Source organism: Aulonocara stuartgranti (assembly GCF_965226115.1).
Source record: "Aulonocara stuartgranti genome assembly, chromosome: 3".
NCBI lineage: Eukaryota > Metazoa > Chordata > Actinopteri > Cichliformes > Cichlidae > Aulonocara > Aulonocara stuartgranti.
The window spans coordinates 38,071,615-38,096,754 of record NC_138941.1 but is presented as its reverse complement, the minus strand read 5'-3'; the positions used below and the strand labels follow the sequence as shown (position 1 = coordinate 38,096,754).

Below are 25,140 nucleotides of genomic sequence, written 5' to 3'. Positions count from 1 at the left end.
ATTTTTTGAGGCGACTGAGGTCCTTCAACATCTGCCAGAAAATGCTGAGGATTTTCTATGAGTCTGTTGTGGCCAGTGCGATCCTCTATGCTGTTGCATGCTGGGGGAGCAGGCTGAGGGTCGCAGATGCCAACAGACTTAATAAACTGATCCGTAAGGCCAGCAATGTTGTGGGGATGGAGCTGGACTCCCTCAAGGTGGTGTCGGAGAGGCGGATGCTGTCCAAGATAAAGACAATGTTGGATAACACCTCCCACCCACTCCATGACATGTTGGTCAGTCACAGGAGCACGTTCAGTGAGAGACTGAGATTACCGAAAAGCACCACTGAACGACACAGGAAATCATTCCTGCCTGTGGCCATCTCCCTGTACAACGCATCCACTTAACACACTGTTTGCTGCTACAGCTACACATGTTTCTTTTCCAACTATTTATTTATAAGTGACTTATGTATGTATGTATGTATATATATGTATATATTGTACTATTCTTAGTTAGCGTATTGTCTGTCTTGTCTTAATGTTGGTTTAAAATGGAGCACTGTAACAAAAAATAATTTCCCCCAGGGATCAATAAAGTATTCTGATTCTGATTCAAATACTATATACAACTGAGTAAAAATACAACGATGACAGAAAGGATTATTGCACTTAGTATTATTGCATATGTATGGATGTGTGTGCTTGATCAGTTAAAGTCTTTATTATGGAGTCTGACAGCAGTGGGGAGGAAAGGTTTTACCCCAAACCTCTGCTGATAATGACCCGCACCCTTTTTCTCACCATGGCTCATTAGATACAGCACATGTGAGTCAACGGCCCTCTAAAGATACAACTCCAACTAGAGCTGGAGAACTCTTAGAACCAAAGAAGCTTCTCAGATGAAACGCCTTCAAGAAACTTAAAGTAGTCCAGGCATCTTCTATCCAAGCTCCTTAGATTACTTTAGAAATAAAAGTTTTTGTTGTTTTTTTTTTTAAATAAAAAAATTCAAAGATAATTAGAAGACCGGGCAAGGTTATCTTACAAAGTGTTCAAGGTAGACGCGGCCAGTATCCAAAAACATCTTTGAACAAATGCATGTATTACTGCATTTGTGATTAGATAACACTGTAAATATTAATGAACAGAGAAAAAAATCACTATTATTAATTTAATACTCTCTGAATATAACAGACCCTATCAATTCTTAAAGTGTATGTAAACACAGAGAAAATACTGCAGTTTTAAGCTGTTCATATCAAAGACTGAAGCTGAAGAATATTAAAATCCATTCAGTCTTAGCATGAAAAGATGAAAAGCCAATCTGGGATCATTTTTACCATTAGCCTCCTCATTACTTCTTTCCTCTTCCTCTTGTTCAGCATTTCTCTTTATTGTGCATGACAATAAAGCAGATCGCTAATTAAAAGCATGAGCAGTCACTGGTATTCCAAATGGACCACAGCCCAATTTAAAATAGAGCACAGTGTGAGGACAGCTTCCCTCGTAGCAAATATCCACCCCTCCTGCTCCCGGCGTGCCGACAAAATGTAATATTAAACACCTCAGCAAATGAAATCATTTAAGGCTGTTTGAAAGGAGATGTTGGATATCTGATGTGTACCAATTACACAGGCTTTGCACAGGTGAGGTGAAGAATTGCATTAAATTGCATGACTCTGGGAGAAATCTGGAGCGGGAAGATGGGGTGTATAGGCATGCACACACAAATAAAAAAAATAAAGAAAAACACCTACACACCAACAAGATATCCCTGCACATCAAGCATGGCTGCCACGTCTCTCTAATCATGTTTAGCGGGTCAAGAAGGAGTTCGGGATCCCCCAAGTTCTCGCCTGTGGCTTAATCTTTGTTGTCATTTCATCTGAGCCATCCAGTATAGCCAAACAGATTAGAGAGGCCAGAGGCCAGACGCCAACTCCCATATGTGGCTTATCACCTGAGATCTTATTCCAAAAGAGCCTCCTGGTCAGAGCACACGCTCAGACAGGCACACACATCAGACCACACATGCACAGAGAGGAGCCGAGCACTAACATGCATCCCTTTTTAATTTGGCACGTCTCTGAGCATCAGTCATAACTTTTTACACGCGGTGTGGTGTTTATTTTTTTTCTTTCCATAAGTTATGACTCCAGAGAGACAAGAGGAAATAATATTCTGCTGGCATTTCCAGCTGGTTTGCTTTGTGCCTTGCTTGTGAGCTTTTATAGCCACATAGTGCAAACTTGTGATTCCCCCCAAACACACATGAATGGTTGCACATGTGTATGTTTTCTCCCACTGAAAATGCTACGTCCAGATAAACAGTCAACTTTAAGGATAGTAAAAAGCACACCGGCTGCTTATTAACCATTTTAAAGCATCTATTAAAGTCGTCATTACTTTATTGCAGAACTCTACATTATAAGAGTTCAATTCAACAAGCTCATTTAACTTTATTTATAAGAAGTATTTAGATAAATCATTTTTAATTTGATTTTTTTTTCATTTAAGCAATTTCAATGAGGTTTTCGTTTAGCAGTTTCACCTACAGATTGCCAGCAACCTCCAACGACCACTCGCCAACTGGTCAAGGAATATAGTTGTTTCCCAAGTGAGTGAAGGTTTCTCACTGGTTTGTAGGCCTAACAAACCAGTGAGCATTTAAGGGGCCTCACTAAGGCCTTAGAAAGACTTTTAATCATAATTAATTTATAACAACTTCCACATCTGCTACTGATACGCAGTATTTAAATTATTACTCTACAATAACCAATAGGGGTTAAAACCACCGTGCTACTGATATGTCTGCAATTAAACAATTAGTTATTGGCAAACATACCTAACATAGGGTGTTGCCATTAATCTGCAGTAGTTGTTGCATTAGCTGACAAATATTACAAGGCCCAGGGCTTGTTTCCATCATATTTCCCAGAAAAAATTTAAAGATTATTTGATTCACAGCCATAGAAAACATTTTTATGTGTTTTCATCATTCAGCTGCTTAAATATAATAATCCAAGGATCCATCCTCATAGATGAGGAATCGCAGCTTTTAAATTAACCCTGTTGACGGGCGGCTTTCATTGGCACAAAAATGTGACTCTGAAAAACATTCATGTACATTATGTTTATTATCAGCAGCATGCCCACCTCCATCCAGCATGTGTGTGTCTGCACAAGAAGCAGAGAAGCATACCTGTGTTCCTTACCTGCGCATTTCTTACAGATGACCACACCCAGATTGACCGACGCCCACTCCGGCTGCGGCGCGCGGCAGTCGGCGCAGCTTCTATTGGCCTCTTTAAACCAGATCTTCTCTGCCACTTCATAGTCGTAGAGTGTCTCGGCAATCGATTCTTTCACTGCTTCAATCCACTCCTGCTTCTCGCGTTCTGACTCGGCCGTGAAGCTGCAACAATTGATTTTTTTATTTTATTTTTTGCCCCCACCCAACACATACCTCACTGTTATTAATTTGATTTGAGAGAGCAATTAAACAGCACAGTATCGCTTGGCAGGGGTTACGGGGGTGTGCAGTATTTGGAGTAGTTTTGGAGGGGAACGGGGGTGCTAAGTGTGTATGCCTACGTGTGATTGCAATAGCTTTGGTGAAATTGATAGGGGGGAGGGAAGGGGGCAGGTAAATCAATATGTCTCACCATGCACCTCTAAAATCTATAAAGTTCTAATGCGGGAGTGTTTTTTTCCCCCTTTCTTTCAGGATATTATTTCTACATTAGACCCAGAAAAGTTAAAAAGTGCTGATGGAAAAAAAAAAAGGATAAACATAACCCATTTATAGCTTCAATATATATGTATATATTTTTAAATCAGATTTACACTGTTGCTCCAGCACGAGTTGGAGCAAGAGCTCTGTAAATCTGAAAAAGGCTAGGCAAAGGAGTGAGATGAGCTTGGCAATACAGATGGTGCTCCTTCTGTTGACATGGGTGCAGTAAGTGAAATTACTGCCACATGATGGCAATTTGTTAGTTGTAGCCAAGCGCATTAAGAATATTTGGGAGAATACATCATTAACAGTCACTTAGGTTTACATGCACTATAATAACCCAGCTACAATGATGAGAGCAAATATTTCAATCTACTCATGTTGCTCTCATTAATTTTCCAAAGTAAATAGATTTTTTTTTTGGTGCGCACACACACACACACACACACACACACACACACACACACACACACACACACACACAGTATAAGTCTGTTACTACCTAACAAGCCCTCATGCAGACATCTTGCAGGGACAGAAAGCAGAGGTTTCCAATGAGGAAGACAGTGTTTCATTTTGTGTGCATTTTGAAGAAGAAGCTGCTGAAAGTAATGACTATCTCAGTATTATCTAAATGTATTCCAAATGTGCGTAACAAGCAGCCTGTGTGCACGTATAAGCTGAAGCAGGAGCAAGCAAGAGACAAAGAGACAGGCAGGGGGAATGACAGATAGACAGAGATATAAAACTGAGGGGAAAGAGACGGAGAGCACCCTAGCTTGACTGAAAGAAGCACTTAGACAAGAGAAATGGGACCAGCGGTCTCCATGGTAACCTGGCAACCAGTGTAAAGTAAGACTCAAGATGTTGAGTCAGAGGGGTGTGGGTGAGGGTGGGTGGGTGAGTGTCGAGGTGAGGGTAGCCTAGAGCAGAGGATGTGCACCAGGCCAGCCTCGCCCAAGTAACCCAGGCGAGATCGATAGGTTGATTGGGTTCAGCTGTTCTGTGCCCACTGGTCTCTGCCCGGGGCCCATCAAAAGAGATGACTGCTCACACCGTCTGCTCAACTGCAACACGGCCCCGGAAAAACCACAAAGGGACCGATGGGAGGCGGCACAGGAGTATGTGAAGGTGTCAGAGTTTTTTCAGATATGAAGTGAAGGCTGGGTCAAAAGTAAGGCCATAAAACAGACTGCAGCTTTAAGGACAACAGACGTTAAACGGAAGGAAAATAAAATAATTTTGAATGGAAATTTGAATCATACACCTAGTTTTCTGTTAATGAAGACCTCCAAAAATGGATGAGATTGAGAGGTTATACTGCTTTACAAGCTAATGGTAAATAATTTCTTGCATCTGCACTGTAAGTTGGACATTTTACAAGCAGTCTTGTATTCTGATGAAATCTGTCAATTACCCTTACCAGCAACAGCTACAACCTTATATCCTCTGGTGCTATTTCATGCTGCTTCCATGTAATTATCTGGCCATTTAGAAAAGCTGAAAGTCATTTAATCGAGGGCCTTAAATCACACCCTTAGGCAGTAATAATAGCAAGTAGCTACTAAATACTTGCTATTATTATTGCAGAAGTGCTTTTCACACAGTCAAGTGTGGCTACATTCAGTGCTTTACTCAAATAAGGTTAAAAAGTTGAGTGTGAAACAAAGGCTATCATAGTTAGCTGAAACTAACCTAAAGAAGAAAACTAGGTGCGCAAAACCTAAACCTTAAAATAAATAAAAACTACATTCCTGAGAAACATGAAGACACAATACCAGTAAAACCAAACTTTCTTAGTAACGCTAATGCTAGCTAGCTAGCCAGTTAGCAATGTTCTATCTCTTTTTGATGTCATGGCAACCCCTTTGGGAATAAATAGTGTAGCGTGCTGGCAAGTCCTGAAAATTCTGCACAGGTGGCTGTTCAGCCGTATAAAAGACAGATATAGTCCTTGCAATGTTGTCCACCAGTTTCTGGACTCAATTCATATTTTAAAGCCTAGCATTTTGACTGTAGCAATGTTGGTTATTTGGAGCTATGAGTTACCATATTCGGACAAGAAATTGGATTTCTAACTTATCAGCTAAGCCTACTAAAGTCAGTCAGCAAGCTGAATCCATACACTGTAAGGATGGGATGCTCAACTATATGGAAAATAGCACTGCGCCATAAATCTAAAATCCTAATCTTTCCATTCTAGTGCTTTCCATCCAATTGTCATGAAAGTTTTGGGGTTGTTACTTTAAAAGAGGCCATACACACAATCTTTTAGTATTTACATATAAACACAAAGCCAACAACACAATGCAAAGCTGAAAACCAGCTCAAAAAGGCTTCAAAGCAATCGGCATGTTGATTCTATTCTAGAAAACATGGGGGGGGGGGGGGGGGGGGGGGGTAATTCAGGCTACAATACGATATCGCCACTCATTAAAGTTGTAGACCAGGGGTGGGGGAACTCCAGGCTTCAAGGTTACAAACGTTCTTTTTAAAAATGCAAAGTTGTGTACTGTAGTTAATCATAGGATTAACTTGCTTTTGGAGCCAGGCTCAAACAGCTATAGGTTCTACATTTTTAGTCACTTCAAGGTTGACATTATTTCCACCCATGGAAGTGAATCCTGAAGATGGTCGAGTCCATGGAAATATATAAATGTTTTTATAGAAATTTACTGAATGTTGGGAAGAATGGTTAATAAAATTGGTGTAAATACATTACTCGTGTGCCATCTTCTTTTCCAATAAAGCTTAATGCCGCTCACGTCCGTCGATTAAATCTAAGCTAAGAGACATTTAACTAGGAAATGAGGAAAACAATTTCTTTGAGATATAGATAGCAAACGATTTCTTTGTCAGGTACAATGACATCCTAGAGTCTTCATGTTACTCTGAGCACAATGTGATATTTTTATAATTGGGTTTGTAGTCTTTATAGTAAGTTAAGCAGCTCATCTAGCTCCATATTTCATCTGAAATACAGAGTGAACAAGAAGAAAAGTCAAGCAATTCCATTAAATAAGACCCTCTAACAGTAAGTTTCAAATGCCCTACATGGCCTTCATGGTCCGCTCTCTGAAGTCAGCTTCAAGATTCCTCATTCACCCAAGGATTTAATTTAACTCCCCACTCATGAAAATGTATTTTACACAAAAAGCCCTATGACTATCAAATTTGGTAATCCAATTTTGAAGTCTAGTGGCTTGACATTCTCAGTTTCTCTGGCTTGTTATATGAGAAATAGTTTTTGTTAAACATAGCACTTATATATTGAGTAACAGCCAGTTTAAGATGGAGAACCTCAATATTTCTTGAAAAATTCATCTGGCCATGACAACTAGTCACTCCCAGAGGTGTTTATTACGGAGAGAGTGACGCACTTTTAACTGTGGATAATCAATACAGCCCCTATGACCTTGACAAGAAACCAACAAACATCACTTCTTAGAGTTGCCCTCCTTTACAGAGAGAATCCCACAGAGCTCATATCCTGCAGTCTAAAAATTTATTTAACCACGCGTCACTGACACCACTAAATTGACCGTGTTATTCTACATGAGTGGCATCTATCATTATGTCCATCTGCAATGTTATTAATGAACAAAATCACTAAGAGATAATAATAAAAAAAATTTAAAATCACCCATCTGTGTAAAATGATCTACAATAGAGAAATGTCCAACTCCTTAAAAGTCTTTTCATTTGTACCCCGAAGACCTTATTGGGCCTTGTGTACCATAATCGACTGCATCGGTGCATCAAGGCCTGTAGCTCTGCTGAAGTCCAGCCCAGAATGCTTTGATAGTAGCTTCAGCTCATCTGTATTTTTTGGCTTTGATGTGTTTCATCTAGGGCTGCACGATTTTGCATAAAATGAGAATCACGATTTTTTGGCTTAGAATTAAGATCACGATTCTCTCACGACTTTCTTTTCCAGTATAAATATTTATTGCGCTTATTGACCCTTTAAGACCTACCATAGAACCAAGTCCGCCAGAGCTTATATTATATTTTTACATGCTGTGGAGCCATTTTTGGGAGCATTTTAAGTTGATATACATCAATACAACCATTATAGCCCAGATTTTAATAATATGTATGTATTAAGTGCATAGTAATTACATAAATTGCAAAAAAGTGCAATAAACTACAAATAAATTGAAAATCGTTTTTGTTTTTTTAAGATATATTTCTAGTTAGAGAAATTTAAGAGGCTTATCCCTCAAAACTGTAAATACAAAAAAGTTGCACAAACTAGTTTCCTACCACAGGAAATTTATTTTAAGTGTCTTCATAGTTTTATTTTTGAAATACACCAATTTTCACATACTGCAGGAAAAACGAAAATAAATATTATAATGCAAATTTGCAAAAAAAAACAGCATATGCATAAAAATAAACTATTTCCAGCAGTGCAATATGAGTCCTAAGCATCCCAGAAACGACACAGAAAGACAAAGTCAAACATAACTTTTAAAAACACAAGTATGGGCTCATAAGGCCAGATGGTAAAAAACTACATTTCCACAAAATGACGTCACTTCCGGTTCCTGGCAGGTCAAGGGGGACATGCGATAGTTCGCGTTGATGGACGTAGGAAGTGTTATGAACAGCTGATCGGATCGGCAAAGCGTGCTTCTGGAATATTATGTTTTTGTTGCTGCAAGTGCTTTTTATGCAATTTTTGCAAAGCTATATGTGGAAGGAAACCCTGACTTAGGACAAGCTGATGGCATAAGATGTAAGTACAACTCCTCCGGTTTCATATGCAAAAAAAATTATTGCGCTAGCTTACGTGATTGCAGAGCTACCGGGATTTAAAAATAGTTACGCAAAATGGAGCGTGTCCGCTCCGACCGGCTTTAAAGGGTTAACTGCACATCAACTTCGTAACAGTTGAGATTGAACATAAAAACAATAAATAAACATAAAAACAACAAATGTCTCACGTTTTGTTGTTGCCGCAAAATGTTGTACTGCTTGAAATTCCGTCTCCACCGTTGCTGGACACTGCGTGTATAGAGCAGGTAGTGCAACAATAGAAAAATAGTTGCGGGACGGCACTGTGTAGCGTTTGTCTAGGGTGTTGATCATTTTCCTAAATCCCTCGTTTTGCACAGTGTTGATGGGAGCCATATCTTTGGTCAGGTGATAAGTAATAGCCTCCGTAATTTCTTTGTGCCTGCGGGAGTTCGACGGGTATAGGGAAGCGCTGTTCCCGTTATTGATATTTGGGTGGTTGACCGGGACGGATTTTCTCCTGTCACTTTCTCGTCATCCCTGACGTGCTCTCCGTTGTTTTTTCCCTGCTAATTTTAGCATCACACGGCACAGCTTCTGTATCACGTGGTATAAGGCTCCGCCCTTGTCATTTGTTGAGCAGGAAGAGTGAGCGCTTGTTTTCATGCAGATTACGTCCCGGATCAAAATGCAGTACAATCGTCGTCTTTTTTTTTTTTTAATCGTTGTCATTTGGAAATGAGATCGCACATAAGTATGAATCGAGATCGCGATTTTCTAACGATTAATCGTGCAGCCCTAGTTTCATCTTGACAAAAGATTGTTTTTTGGGGGTTCCTATCAGTTGGTTTGGCAGTAAAGCACAGTAATAACATGAGCAGCAAACCATGTGGTAGTAGTTTTGGCAATATCTCCATACAGCTTGTTGGAAGATGGAAACGTTGTCCAAAACTTGGCAGATTTTGCGTTGGCTTTGGACACGATGAAACACAGTAGACCAACCGCCAAGAACACCAGCAGATAACACAGTACCCCAGATCATGACAGGTTGTGGAAACTTCATAGTGGACGTCAAAAATCGTGGATTATGTGCCTCTCAGCTCTTCCGTCAGGTTCTTGGACCTTGGCTTCAAAATGAAATCCAAAATTTACCTTCTTCTGAAAAGAGGAATGCTAACTAAGTATGAGTCCAGTTCTTTTTCCCTTTAGCCCAGATAAGATGCCGATATTGTCGCTGGTACATGAGTGGCATGGCATTAGCAACACAACAGCTGGAGCTCCTTTCCAGAAGACCTTACAAGACTGTGCGTGTTGGTGCTTGATGCACTGAAACCACCCTCAGTCCCCCTATGGAAAGCTCCCAAGTTCTTGACAATCTTCTCAAGACTACAGTCATCCCTGTTACTTGTACACATTTCTTTTCCAGTCAGCTTTCCATTAATATACTTCAGTAGAGAACTCTGAACAGCCAGCCTTTCAGCAATGACCTCCTATGGCGATCCTCCTTGTGCAGGGTGTTAATTATCATGATCTGGACACCTGTTGAATCAGCAGTCTTTCCCATGATGATGGTTCTTAGGACTTAACTAGACTGAGAGATGCACTGTGTTTACACTGTGTGAAAAGTAATTTACTCCAACTTGAAATAAAATGAAATTCTAATAATCTGAGATACTGGATTTTTTATTTTTCATGACTCACAAAGCATATTCATCAAAAATAAAACATAAAAGACTTGAATTTCTGCACATGAGATGTAATACATATTTGAACATGTATCCTTTTCAATTAAACTATGAAAAAATTTATTTTTAAAGATTTTCTCGCCTTTTGTGGGTTTTTTTTACTTTTTATTTTTTAGATGAACTAGTAGAAGTGTGCGCAAGCCACAGGCTGTTTGAGTTCCACTCTGAAGCTGTGTGTGAGCACACATGCTGAAAACATGAAGTGGCCTTCAGCGGACACTGTAATCATTCCTCCCATTGGAAACACAAAAAAAGACCTCAACAACAATTACACTGAAAGTGATGGCAGACAAAATCCACAGTTAAAAAGAAATAATGTGCAAATACAACACCGGAGCCCGGCAGTTTTCACAGACAGGTGCAAACAGTAACGCGGCAGAAATGGACACGGGGACGGTGACTAGAGAAATATAACCACCATTTTAAGGGTCATTTTCCAAATTACGAACGCTTACCCCTGGTGATTTCTAGCAATGATTTCTTAATGGCTTTAGAGAGAGCTTTTTTATTTTTACGCTATCCACCTCAAGATCGCTTTCTGTTCACTTGATACAATGCAGCTGAAAGGAATCAGTGGGCAACAGATTACATTTGAAAAACTTTACAGTAATGAGTCCTTCAAAAACCAAAGCTCCCGCACTCAGAACAGCCCAAACACCAGGCTGCCGAGAGCTTTCATTACCAAATACTTTCTGTCCAAGGCAGAAAAATTGTGAAACTGTCCAAAGACCTCAATACACATCAGACAAACAAAAAACAAAGCAGACAAACATGGATTTTCTCCAATATGCCCTTGAGCTAGGCATTTATCTGCAGCTTTACTGTAGCACAAGTGTGTTCTGATCATGAGCCCAAAGTTTTTCTCTCTCCCCAAAGTTGAACGTCTTTGCCTGCCGACGTCTCCTCTCCTCTGTGCCTCATTGTCATTCCCTCTACTCTTAAAAGTTTGCTATTGTATCCAACACAACGGACCGTCCACTTAACGGCAGCGAAAACAATAGAAAAGCCAAAGTGAGTCTCCACAGCTTAAAGTGATTAGATGAATTTCTCACTAATCCCCACCTTGAGCAGGTAGGAGAACGCTCCCAGGGCTACCAATCGATTTGATACACACTCTCACACAGAGATACACACACACTCTAACCTTTTCTAAAATCATCTCATCAAAACTATTCGGGAGCTCATTTGTGTTCGGTTTTTTGGGGGTCCTTACAAAATGGCAATTACATCCAGCGTATTAACGAAGGTGCCAAACGATGGGACCATTAAGGGAGCTGACACAAACAGATCGATCGGATATACAACAGACACGTGGAGGAATGAGAGCAAAAATAAAAATCTTTACGCGAGGCAACGGGCAACACAAAAAAAAGAAGAAAGAAAGAAAAAAAGGAAGGGCTGAAAAGAGGAAACGGTGCAAAAAGCACACGCAAACAAACGAGCCGTGCTTTGTCCAGGCAGCTGTGACGGTTGTATTCTAAATGGGCCATTACAGCACAAACAAGCAGCACGCTCATTGATCGCAGGCCCACAGGACTCGAGGCACCTGAAAGGCTTTGTGCCCTACAGAGGCAGAGATACCTGTACAAAGCTCCCAGAGGAGACTTCATAAAAAAGCATGGTGATCGTGTACGCCCCGCTATGATCAATATGTTTATAGTTTGTAAGAGGCGGATGCGGTGAGTTACAAGATGCTCCGTCACAGTGATTTGACAGGAGTGCTGCTAAATGCGGTAAAAGCAAACTTATGAAGAGTTTCTCTTTTGTCTCATTAGAGCTCAGGCTTAACTTTGTGACACGGCTGCTCATTAGTTACACCCCAAAGGAAAACAAAGGGTAAAAAGCGCATACATTTGTATTAAATGAGCCTCCGGACTAAGACCACCAGGTACCGGAACAGCTTCTTCCCCACAGCTGTCAGACTCCTGAACTCTGCCTCCTGACATCTGACCCACGTTAAACTCATGGACTGAACATACACACACCCACAATGGACAACTGTACCCTCAAACACAATAATAACATGGACTGAACCACCACTCACAACCACTAGCACTTTATATAGCCTCTGTAGAAACTATCTACACCCTCACTTATCTTAACTGCACTACTGTATAGCTCTGTGTAAATAATCATTCTGTACATTCGATAATTTTTAATCCTACAACTGTTTACAACTTGCATAGTTCCCATTTCTGTATAGCTGTATATCCCAGATTCTGTAAAGTTATTTATTTCATATTCTGTATAGTTTTTCATATTTATATCCTGTTCATATCCTGTACATAGCTTGTACTCACTACAGCCTGTACATACTTATAGTTATAGAATATTCACAACATACTTCATACCGTGTACATTATAACATACCATAATAGACCCATTTCTGTAATATACTCACATATCTATATTATTGCTAATATATATTGTAATATATCTATATCACTAAAGCACTTCTGGATGGATGCAAACTGCATTTCGTTGCCCTGTACCTGTGCATGTGCAATGACAATAAAGTTGAATTCTATTCTATTCTATTCTATTCTAAATGACTGACAATGAAAATAAGTTTGGTTCAATGGCTTTGACTGAGCTCCTGTTTAAGAAACTTTTTTTTTGTTTGTTCAGATATGTAACCACTAAGGTCACGTTCACATCTGTGGTTCTGCTCAGCTGGTCCAGAAATGAAATATTAAATTTGCAGCCTCGTTATTTAGATCTGCCACAAACAAACCACGAGGAGTAAAAATGGAGCCTGGCAGACCGACAGGTAACTCGCTGATTGGGCGGGCTTAATGATGAAATCCTGCATCATCGTTGCAGGGCAAAAAAGTTGGTCAAGTTGTTTTGTCCAGGTTGCATAACAGAGCAATTTGTTTCAGTCTCAGTTTGTCTGCCATGAATTAATCGTTTGGTCTGCAAAATATCCTACAATGGCAAAAAATGTCCATCAATGTTTCCTTGAAGGCGAGGTAAGGTTTGCAAATTGCTTCTCTTGTCTGTTGATAGACTGAACATATTCAACATCTACTACAGAAGACCAAGATGATACTCAATTATGTATTTCATCGAGTCCTTGCAGATTAATTTGTTTATGAAAAAACTGATCATTTCAGCTCTAAATCTCTCAGCTGTTTTCAGAATCGTGCACATTTATCTGAAGAGAGCCAAAAAAGTAACGACTAATGTTTAGTATTATTAGTAGGAAGAAGCATTGCTTCTCTTATACCATGTGTAACAGGCAAATCGTGTTATCATTTTTTTTATTATTTTTACCTCTCAAAGAACAAAGTCTATGATTATACCAGTGGACAACGCCTTCGCTATTACAGTAATGTCCACAGGTTCCTGGATGATGGCCCTGTTTTATGTGACTACAGCAGATGGTCTCATTTTTATTTTAGTTTCACCACATCTAGGTTTAGCTTTTAGTTTGGTTTTAGTTAACTATAATAACCTTCATAGTTAGGCTAACTTATGATAAGATTGTTGTCCGTATTTTACTTTTTATAATTGTGTTTTTGAATGATTTAGATTAACGGTCACCGACAGGAAATACTTCATCTTTGGAGGTCAGCTATCAGCCACTCGTGACACTTCCTATGGAGTTCCACAGGGCAGCTATCTGAGCCCGTTAATGTTCTCACTATACATGTGGCCGCTTGTTAATCAGACAGCATAATATTTGCTACTGTGGTTATGCAGATGATACACGGCTATATGTTCCTGTAGAGGCAGTGATGCTTTGACTAAACTCTCTATTACTGTATTTAATTGGCAGTAATATCAAATATTATCTATTCAGAAGTTTGGGACATTAGCAACGAGTGTAAAACCACAAGTTAAAAGTTTTCTTTCTCATTCAGATTTGAGCTTTAAAGCTCATATTAAATCAAACAGTCATTTAAGTGATTAAAATGCAACTTTAATTCAAGGGGTTTAACCAGGTATTGTTACAGCCATTTTTATACATTTGGAGAGCCTAACCAGCAACAGTATGATGGCCAGGTGAGGACTGTTTTATCAAAAATTAAGTATAGAACTTGCATTTGGTACTAGAACTCTCAATATGACGTACCAAGAGATGTTAGTGCAGGTGAGGGAGACCATCATTACACAGAAAATACTACATAAATCTACCAGGAAAACAGCAAAAACGTTAGCAGCGGCCAAAGTTAACAGTCTGCAACAATCTTCTCAAGAATAAATGCACCGACCAGCTGACCATGACAACTAAACTAGATGATTACAGGATTGTTTTCTCAGTCTGGAAAACTCCTTCACAACATCTAATCAAGTCAAAAACACTCTCGAGGAGGTAGAAATATCATCATCAAGTGTCTACAATTACTGGTTACACTTAAGAATAAGGAGGACGGATTAGAGACTGCCAGAAAACATCTACACATCTCTAGTGTTTAATGACCATGTGACACCTGGTAGAAGCAGCAGGATGAACTGTGCAGTGTACAGGGCTTTACTGCCCGCTCAGATTCAGACAAATGCTACAAAAGTGCCTGGATAATGAACCAAAGCATATTGCAGGAGTCTCACGAGGCAATTGGATATTTTTCAATGGCCAAGTCAGTCATCTGATCTCAACCCAAAAGGGCAGCTCATCAGTTATTAAATACAAAACTGAATGCAGAGACTCACAAACAAGCAGCAACTGAAAGTGACTGCAGCAGAAGCCTGGTCTAACCAGAACCTACAGGGACAAGAGAGTAACTGTAGAGCCAGATCACTCGCATATCACAGTTACTTGGTTATATTTGCACATAAGCACCTTATAAGTATATTTATTGCCTCCTTGTGTGTGCACACAGTGTACATGTGCATGCCCTGTACTAGAAAATATATCTGTGAAACTCCACAACACTTAATACAAAAAACATATATATTGAAACAAAACTGCTGAACACAATGAGCTTAGAGTAGCTAATTAACATCATGATGATATAATTAGGTGAACAGCTGAAACTTGCACACGCTGAATTGTGCGCACTAAATCAAATACCTGTCTTTGAGGTTGATGAACTGCAGTTGTTTTCTTTATGCACCACTGCTGATATATGTGGGGGGGGGGGGGGGGGGGGGGGTTTCCACCCCTCAATTTTCAGCAGTTTTCTTGCCTGTGGCATCTACACCGTTATATGAAGATGAAGCATGGTTGTGTTTTCACAATTTTTGTCATTGACTTGGTACTTAAGCCAAGACTGCAAATGCATCTAATAAGTCAAGGATTTAGCCATGAACTTGCTGAGACCTGACAAAAGAGGCATCTTCAATCACTGCAATATAGCAGAGATGCAGTTAATGTGTGGCTGTTATTGTGTAGTTTGACTCCACTTTTTCAGAGGCTCTGCTAAAACAGTGTTTTAAATCATTTTCACTAACAAAGTAACACTTCTCATCCAGCTCCCTTCATCAGCACATTTGACTGTATCAGCTTAATTGAACTCTTGTTTTTCACAGATAAGGAGCGAGGGATAGTTTTCTTTTTGCACATTTCATTAAAATGAAGGGAGGAAATGAAGTGAGGTGTTAGGCAGGTAGCACGTACAAAAAGAACAAAAACAGAAAGAAATCAACTTCTTCCAAACAGCTACATCTCATTAATATTCACTCCCAAAAAATACAAGATACTGGTGAATAAATTCTCCACCTCTGTTACAAGAAAGAAAGAGGCCACTATGTGAATATTATTTGACTGAAAGTTCCCTAAACTCTTATCATACTGTGTGACTGTTAATACCCTCAATATATGAGAGCAGCTTAACTAAAACCCCTGTCCTCACCCTTTACTGTAGCCGTAATGGATGGTTTGTGAGATATGACTTCTGAGATTAGAGTAAAGTGTAACAAGAGACTTATTGTAAGGACATTTCCTAAACTGTGTGGCTAGAATTAGAAGATGATCCTGCAGGATTTGTTTGTAAGAGAACTGGAAATCATGTCTTGACTTCCCACAGCCTCCTATGGTAAGATTTAAACAAATGTGGAGGTGTACAATGTCAACCTGGCTAAAAGAGAGTCTGTATCGAAGGCGAGGGGCGCCATCATTTCCAACATTCGTCTTTGAGAAGATGAAAAAGAAATAAGAAGCAGAGTATGTGTTAAGGTAAGAGCTGAAAGATCAAACGGATAGAGTGCACTCTTCTCTCACACACATAAAAAGACAAATCAAATATCACGTGCAGCCGAGCATGAATAGCTCTTTGTTGGTGGAAAAAGCGTGCAGAAACATGCCAAGCTACATGCCGTACACATGCTGGTGAGGCAGCCGTGCACAAACACAAATGAAGAGTAGACATACCAGAAGTTTTTGAAGGGCGTGTTGATTTCAAAGCCCCTGCGGTCCACGTCTCTGATGTTGGCAGCGGTCAGTTCCACTTCAGCGACAGCCAGCCCCGCTTTGTAATCCTGAAAATCACAAACACAAAGATAGAAAAAAAATGATAACCATTTAACAGATTGTTCACATTTTCTCAGCAAAAAATATAAAAAGGAACCGTTTATCCTCTTCTTACATTACAGGATTGAGTGTTTACCTCACTGTTAAATATGGAGCTAAAGCCACAAGATCGTTAGCCTAGCATTAAGGCTAGAACCAAAGAGAAACAACTGGACACAAACACTCGTTATTTCTACTTTTTTTTTTTCATTATTCTTTTCACCTGCATCTTTGCAACAAAACAAACAAGCATGACCAAACGTTTCGTAACTCAGAATACACAAAACATAAGTCTTTCTTTTAAATTTTTAACAGAGGCGCTAGCTAAGCTAAGCTAATATTACATGACATTTACGCTAACATCATGTTTGGAAAGTACACAATTAAATACCTTGAATCTTCTCAGCTTAGTCTTAATAAGGATGCAAATAAGTATTTTAATGAATTAAAATTCACTGTACTTTGAATTGCTTTTTTAATTTTTATTCTAGCTCATCAAACAAGCTAATAATCTCAGCGTTCTCCTACAAAGAGAAAGAAGTCTGGGGCTTTTCTGTGTGGGTTTTACATGTTCAACCCATGTCTGTGGAGTCTCTCCAGGTACTTCAGCTTCCTCCCACAGTCCAAAGACTTACATTTGGTTAGATTATCTAGTGATTATAAATTAGCCATATGTATGAATGTGACCATGAATTGTTGTCCATTTATATCTGTTATCCCTGCAACAGCCAGTTCAGGGTGTAGCCTGTGTCTTGGCCCTTGTCTCTTAGCCCTCCATGACTCTCCATGACTCTCAACTGGATAGCTGGAAGAGAATAGATGCATGAATAGATGGATGGATGGAAGGATGGATGGATGGATGGATGACCATTATAAATGCAGGTATTGAAAGACTGGAAAGTAGCTAATATCGGCCTGCTGCCAAACCGGTCGGACTCTATTAATGTTGTGCTTATTTGCCTCTTAAAGGCCCCTTTTATCTTCTTAGTAAATAAATAAGCATCAAAATTGATTGTGAAGTGTTGGCCTAACATGGCATTCTGAATTGTACTGAAGCAAACTGCGAAAGTTTTTTTTTCCTCACTAAAAGAGTGTTACTTTCCTGTACATCTTTATTTCCCCCACTTTTAAAGCACAGACATATGCTTCAAGTTGAAAATGAATGCAGAAAATATTAAAAACAATGTTCCCTAAGGGGCCCTGCAAATATTTGGCTTCAACCACTGGGCAGCACTTCAAGCCCCTTCTGGTCAAATTACAGACCCTGCTTAATAAGGTGGGATCAACAGGTCAGCTCATTAAAGTCGCAACCTGTTACTCAAATGAGGCTTGAATGTCAACACTGAGGAAGAAGCACAGTCACAGCTGTATATTATATAGTATATACATAAACACACACAGGAAGTGGATATAATGTTAGACTCGTGAGAGGGACCTGCTGAACTGTCATTGACTTTCTTCCTCTCCTCACCAGTGACGCACAAACTGCCTCTGTATGTGGTGTGCGTGTTTGTGTGTTGCAGAGATACACCGGGATAAGTGTGTATGTGTGTGAGACGCATAGAAAGCAATAGAAACCAGAAAGAGATAGGGAGAGTATACCTGCGCATAACAGCAAAGCTCTGTTAAAGCCAAAAGTTTCATCTCGGGAATCCAAACCAACCCGAGCTTTCAGCTTCAATGTTTTCTGAGGCACATTTCAGAAAATAGGGGTTATGTGCAAAGGCACAGTTTTCACAAGTTCCACTGTAACTCTACATGCCCCTCCCTTCTCCCACTTCACCCTCAACACTCACAGCAGTTTAGACCATTTTCTATAGCCTAGAGCTCCGAGCCAGAAAGAGACGGAAAAACAGACGGGGAGACGGAAGAAGCGCACCCACTCCCACACATATAAGCAAAATATCAAAACAGAGCCGAAATCCGAGGGGTTCCAACTTTACAGTAAAGAATAATACACACTCGAAAGCATCCCTGATGCACTGAGACAAAGCCAAAAAGACGTGACTCAAAAAGATGAGGGTGACAAAGAGCGCGAGAACACAGAGGAAGGGAGAGACCGGTGAGAACGTGCATGTGAAGGGAGGTCATGATAATCCTCACTGAGAGTGGGTGAGACAGGCGAGGGGTCAGCTGAGCAGTTGACAGAGAAAGTGCGTGTGTTTGTGTGTAAAAAGCCAGAATAAAACACCATCTTCACAAATACTCCAACAGCGAATTACAAATACTGCTTAAGTGAGGAGCACTAAACGCTGCCACGCTGTGCCAGCTATAAATCATGTGTGTTTTCTGCGCTAACTGTTCATCAGCAGCGAAAACAATTTGCACTAATTACGCCCAAACAAAGGAGGAAATGAATCTACGCCATCGACGCTGATTAGGCGCTTTTTTTGGAAACGCACGACCTAGCGGTGAGAAGACGCGCGCACGTGTGTGTGCGCGTGTTTGTGTGTGTGAAGGAGAAGAGCGCTGCCATATCTCTTGCTAAATAATTAGCAACCACCTTCTCAGAGCAGCCAGATTTTACAGATTGCAATCCAAGATGGAAGTTTACTTAAATATTTTTTCATGCTGCAGCATTTCCAGCCTGATCTTTTTGCTATTGTGTGGGCTGGATCAATTGAGGCTAATGTTGTCAAAATCTTCATTTGGCCATCGTTAGCCCCAATTAGACTACTTCAAACAAATTTAGAGGACTGTAGTGAAAAGTGCGACCAATTATTCTCCCGTCCCACAGTTCCGCGCAACGATACCAGGAGAGGACAACGAGGCAGCGTCATGCGGAGATCCCGTGAAGCTTTATGAGTAATTAAGACCCTTTGATTTCACAAGAGGATGACATAAGCGACGGAGAGAAAGAGAGAGATAATGTGAGAGTGAGGCTTGTATGGCCAGGTCCTAATTGAGCTGAAACTTTTGACGCGAGAGCCTCGAGGGCAGCAAAAACTTGCCTCTCTCTCCTATTAATTACAGCCGTGTACAGTTGTTGCTCTTTTAAGTTCAGCGCGTTCAGAGGTTTGAAGACGCATGACGCTGTAATGAGAGCGTGGGGCTCATGGAGTAGAAATGCAGTCTCCTTCAAAGCTCGCAGCTGCCGTCCGTTCAGATCAGCAGAGGAGCTCGATGTGGCGTTATAAAAGAAAACACACGAAAAGCCCCGCAGAAGGACAAACGATTTACATGGAAGAAAAATAAATGACAGCAGAAGGATGTCTGCATGTGTACGCGTGCATGCAGGCATGAGTGTTCACGCCTGTCTGAATGCATGTGCCGAGAGGGCAAAGCAGTCACCTATATCTAATGACCCTCATCTCACTCGGGCAGCCAATTAGAGAGTTGGGTGTTAGCGGCCGTCCAGCCCTCACCACTCGTTACCTACCCAATATGTGCTGCAGCCTCCTGCCCTCTCCAATTAATTCACCAAGTATGGAGGGATGGAGAGAAGAAGCAAAGGCATTAGAGGTAAAAAAAATAACCCTTTTTACAACTGCTGAGGGGTAGGAGGCATTAATGGCGCTTATAGGAGGAGAGAGAGGGGAAAAGGCCCTAAGGCGAATGTTCTCACGCATGTGTATGACTTACTACTTGTGGTCCATATGCAAAGCATCTCAGGGAGGTGAAATTAATTTTTTATTTTAAAAAAGTAAAAAAAAAAAATCAGCTCATATCAACAAAATCTCGAGAACTGTTACAAGGCGTGAAGGACAAAGTCTCGCTCACGCTTAACCTCGTGAATTCTGCACAAAGGCCGTTTGGAATATTCCAATTATTTCTCTCAGAGCTTTCCAAGTCAGTCGCTTCTCAGCACAGAGCCGCTCTGAAAGAAACCCAGACAAATAGAGGCAGGGCTCCACGTCTATCTCCAATTCCATGACCACTCAACCACTTAAAGCTGCTCTAAAAGCATGCAGGGTAACACCGTCTCACACAGAGGTAGGCGAGTTTAAAAGAGCACACATGGAGACAAAAGACTATTTGATTATTTTAAACATCGGGCGGCGAGGCAGCGAAGGGCGGCGACAGGGTGGAGAACACGGAAGTCACATGAACGCATGAAGACAAGAGTTTGATGTCTTCAATTTCTGTATTCCTCAAAGTCGGTTGAGGGCGCGTTTCAACCAACAACCAATAAAAGACACATTTTTGGTCATTTGGTTAAAACATTTTCACAGAGCTTGACTGGGGATCCTGCAGGTAGCTGTAAAGACTTTTAAGACTCTCACAGCTCTTCCATCGTGAGATTGTCTGGAAAAAACATAAAGATCATAGGTTTCTGTAACTAATAGCACATGACTCCAACGAGCGTCAGTCCACCCAGACCTTAGCATGCACAGACCTCATCAGGGGGACTTTGATTATTCTGAAACTTTTATTCTAGCTCCAGTAGAAGGTCAGATTCATTTGGTTTATTTCCCCCATCAGCCTCAGCTGCTCTTTGTTCTAATTAACAAATGCTAGCATGCAAACACACAATTAATACCACTTTCAGACAGCTACAAGAAGCATCGCAAGTAATCTTCTCGGTGCAACCTTCATTTGACTACAGCTGACAGCGTCTGCCCACAGACCTGACAACACACGACAGTGTCACAAACACACAAGACAGTCATGAATCTTTATTTGTGTGCAGCTGAGATCAGATGAGTCCTGAGTGTGCGTGCAGCAATGACTAGGAACAGCAACGTGTTTGCTGGGCACTGCAGCAGGTGTAAACTTACTGCATGATGGTGTTTGATTACAATAAAGTTAAAATTATTGAAAGTGCAACCCCACCGTGAGCTTTTGTCTAGTCGCAATTTGTGGTCACATTCAGTTTTAGCTTCACATGCTGTCTGGTCCATTTTCTCGACTCACGATGTTACTGAAAATAGTGTGATGGCAGCGCAGGCTTCAAGGCTGTCTATATGTGATAGACAACAACTGCGAACAGAGACACAAACCTTTGGCAGCGAAACGCTTTTATATTCAGATTGGCAAGAGGTCAGTAATGCTTCTTTTCCACTAGCGCCTTACTCCAGGGGTGTCCAACTCCATCCATCGAAAGCTGGTGTCCTGCAGGTTTTAGATGTGTCCTTGATCCATCACAGATTTCAATGACTAAATTATCTCCTCAACATTTTTTGAAGTTCTCCAGAGGCCTGGTAATGAAGTAATCATTTGACTCAGGTGTGTTGACCCAGGGTGTTATCCAAAACTTGCAGGACACCGGCTCTCGAGGCCTGGAGTTGGCCACCCCAGGCCCCTGGCCTCAGCTGGACTCTGTTCTTAGGGATTTCCATTAGGTGGTAGTCCCCAGTACCAAGTACCAAGCACCTTTTATAGTACCTACTTGGCAAGAGTTCCAAGCTAAGTCAATAGGTACACGACGAGGTGCAGACGTTTTAGTGACAGATCAACCAGCTGGTATACAATCGCCTCAATGCCCTCCATTGTATGTATCATACAAATGAAGTCATGATACTTGAGGTCGCCTTGCTATAACAATCCCACCCACATTAAAACGCCTGAAACTGAAAAAAGTCAAGTCGAGTCGAGCAGGTGCTAGTAAAAAAGAGGCCTAACGTGACTGGGTATAAAAAGAGCACCTTAGACAGGCAGAGTTTCTCAGAAGTAAAGATAGGCAGAGGTTCAACAATCTGCAAAACTCTCTCTCCAGTTTCAGAATGATGATGTGCAGACTGGTTATCTCTCATCATCCACAGTACGTAATATGAAAAGAGAAATCTGTGCAAGTAACATGGTAACATCTAGAAAGGCACCATCAGACTAACATATGGTCGCGTCAACACGACGTCTTTTTCAGGGAGAGCCTTGAATATTTTTTGCCCCCTCGCTAGTCTGATGATTACATTTGTTCTGTTTGTTGTGTCTTTGAATACATAACCAGTAACCAGCTCACCAAAGCTTGTTTTAGTCTTATTGTGTTAATAACCAATCAAATTAGTACTGTCAAAAAAGTGGTCTGTACTGATGAACCCAGAGAGATTCATTACCCCACAGTGCAATTACCTTCTGACCATTTTTAGCATCTTGAATGTTTTAGTTTTTCTGCAACTAAGCGGCCTTTGGTGCTCTCACTGCTACATTTCAGCAGGCAGCTAAGACAGGAAAGTACCACTGAACACAGGATAGTATTTAGTAGCTAAAAGGAACAGTATTTAATTTGTAATTAGTCAAACATTTTCCATTGCAATCAACTTAATATGCAAGTGTTGTAATCACGGCTTCCAAGTATGAAAAGAGAAAGAAAGGCAGGTGTAAACTGCTCTTGTTACACAGCAAAAGATTTGAATTTGTTATCTTTCAGCTAAATCAGGTATGAAGACAAAAAACGAAGAGCCTTGATCTCAAATTCAGTCGCAGCATCAGTGCTACAAAACGGCCTCGAAGTCTCTGGATGATGTTAAGTCTCACAGAGAAGATCTTGTGAAGAGCAGAGAATTTAATTAAAGCAAAGATTAATTAAAATTTCAGTCGCAATCTCATTGTGTACTCTCCCCCCCCCCTCCTTCCACCAGGAAAGGCTCTACTGCATGTTGAAAGTTTTCATTTCAGCTAAGATTTAACTTGGAACTGGGAGGAATTCTAAATTATACACAAGATGACAGCGAGAAATATGATCATTCAACCATCAATCAATCCCTCAGCTACCAGAGTGAAAACAAAGTGGGCAACACTTGTGATGTACGACACGATAAGACACGAAACAAGTCACTCTGCTTGTGCCAATTTGCCTATGCAGGGCATGGCAGAGAGATGGTTCTCAGAGTAACCGTGTGTGTGTGTGTGTGAGAGACACACTTTGCGCACTGTCTGACTTTCTTTACCTTGGTGTTTAAGTGACCTTAACCACAGCTCCATCACGGGGCTTACGGTCCATGAGAAATGGGGTAGGGGTGTTGAAGGAGGAGCTGGGAGGATGTTGTTTCCAATAGCTCGTTCATCATGTTAGATTAAATACTCCACTCCACTGAACTTGAACAGGGCTATGGTCTACCTCCCTCCCTGTGCTCTTGCTCTCCGTCACTCTCTCCTTTTCTTACAAAACCACCAACGCTCGATTCTCACTCATGCAAGCCCTGCACCGAACTGGTCTTTCCACCCTGTTCACTTCATCTTCCTACTTCCATCTCTCAGTTTCTGACTCTTAAGTCTCTTGTCTTTCATTTGCCGCCTGCTTTCCTCCCTGCAAAATGCACCGCAGCTGCTCCTGCATTTATGCCGAGGATTTAGCTTGTAAGCTAAAATAATACAATTAATTTGTTCACTCCCCGATTCTCTCTTTCCCTCCGATTCTCCCGCTGTCTCAGATCAAGGAAGTGGAAATGTGCTGACAAGGAGTGATACCCAAAAGAGAATTCTAACAAAGATGTTTGTTCAGGCTAATGAAGAAAATAATGAAAGGCAAACAACAAAACTACAAGAGCGAGCGAAACGAAATGAGAGCCGAGGAGGGATGGAAATGAGTCGAATGCATGTAGCATTATCAAATATGCACACAAATACGTGTCAGGCACTTTAAGAAATAGTATCACGGCTGTGAGGTATCTTTCCATCTCAGATGTTATATCTCGCTGTCGGGACAGGAGCAGGCAGAGAACAGGGAAGCTGTACATGAACAGGGACTATCAGGGTTTAATTGGACTGACATCAAATATGAGAGACTCAAGGGAAACTTTAAGAGCAAACTTATCTCTTCTTTATTTTATGACTAAAATGGAGATGGAAGGTCCACAACAACAAAACAAAGCTGTACATTAACACCAAGTCAGCTACATCAGGGGCGTTTAATTATTTTGTTCCTATAACAAGCATGCTAATGTGCATGTAAAGTATTAATACCACCAAGAAGCCTCATGAGTACTTGTAATAATTGTACTTGTAATAATTTGAATATATACAAAGGAGCTTGCAAAGAAAAGTGAATATATACACTACTACAGTAAAGCTAAGTGGTTCATAGTTTATGGTGTAGCTGCTTTGAGTGTCATGTAAGCTTTCACTAGCCAAAATTAGCATTCAATTTAACGCTAGGATGCTGTAAAGTTGTAACTTACTAGCCAAGTTTGTAGGTTATCACTAGTGTTAGCTGCTAATGTCAGTTTAAACATTAAAAAAAAAACCTTCAAAGTAAGATCACATGTTTTTCTTACAGAGTTTCATGCTAATTTCTCAGTGTGTCACATACAGCTAAATTAGCTTAGCATTAGCACCAAATCCAGACTGTACTGTCATCCCTATCCAAAATTTTAAAGTAAGCCTGCCAGCACATTTAACTGTTATACACAGATATGCATAATTTATATATGTGTGTGTGTGTGGTGGACAAGTTAGCATTACATGGTTAGCATCACATGGGTTAAGATGGCGGTGCGCATAGACGCAGCAGCTCACTGCTCCTCACGTTCAGTGTTTTGTTATTTTCTACGTATATGTGTGTGGGTAGGTAGGTGTGTTTTTTACTACTGTGTTGTGTTGTCT

General features: G+C 40.6%; 1 protein-coding gene across 7 annotated transcripts in view; it reads right to left on the bottom strand.

Moving 5' to 3' along the window:
- The window catches only part of arap2 (ArfGAP with RhoGAP domain, ankyrin repeat and PH domain 2), a 176,490-nt gene that overhangs the window by 96,778 nt on the left and 54,572 nt on the right, over positions 1-25,140 (bottom strand). For all 7 annotated transcript variants that reach the window (XM_082526030.1, XM_082526031.1, XM_082526028.1 and 4 more), the window contains exons 10-11: positions 16,522-16,628; positions 3,200-3,399 (exon numbers count right to left, since the gene is read on the bottom strand). In XM_082526030.1, coding sequence (XP_082382156.1) covers positions 3,200-3,399; positions 16,522-16,628 — 307 coding nt within the window. The remainder of the gene's footprint in view (positions 1-3,199; positions 3,400-16,521; positions 16,629-25,140) is intronic.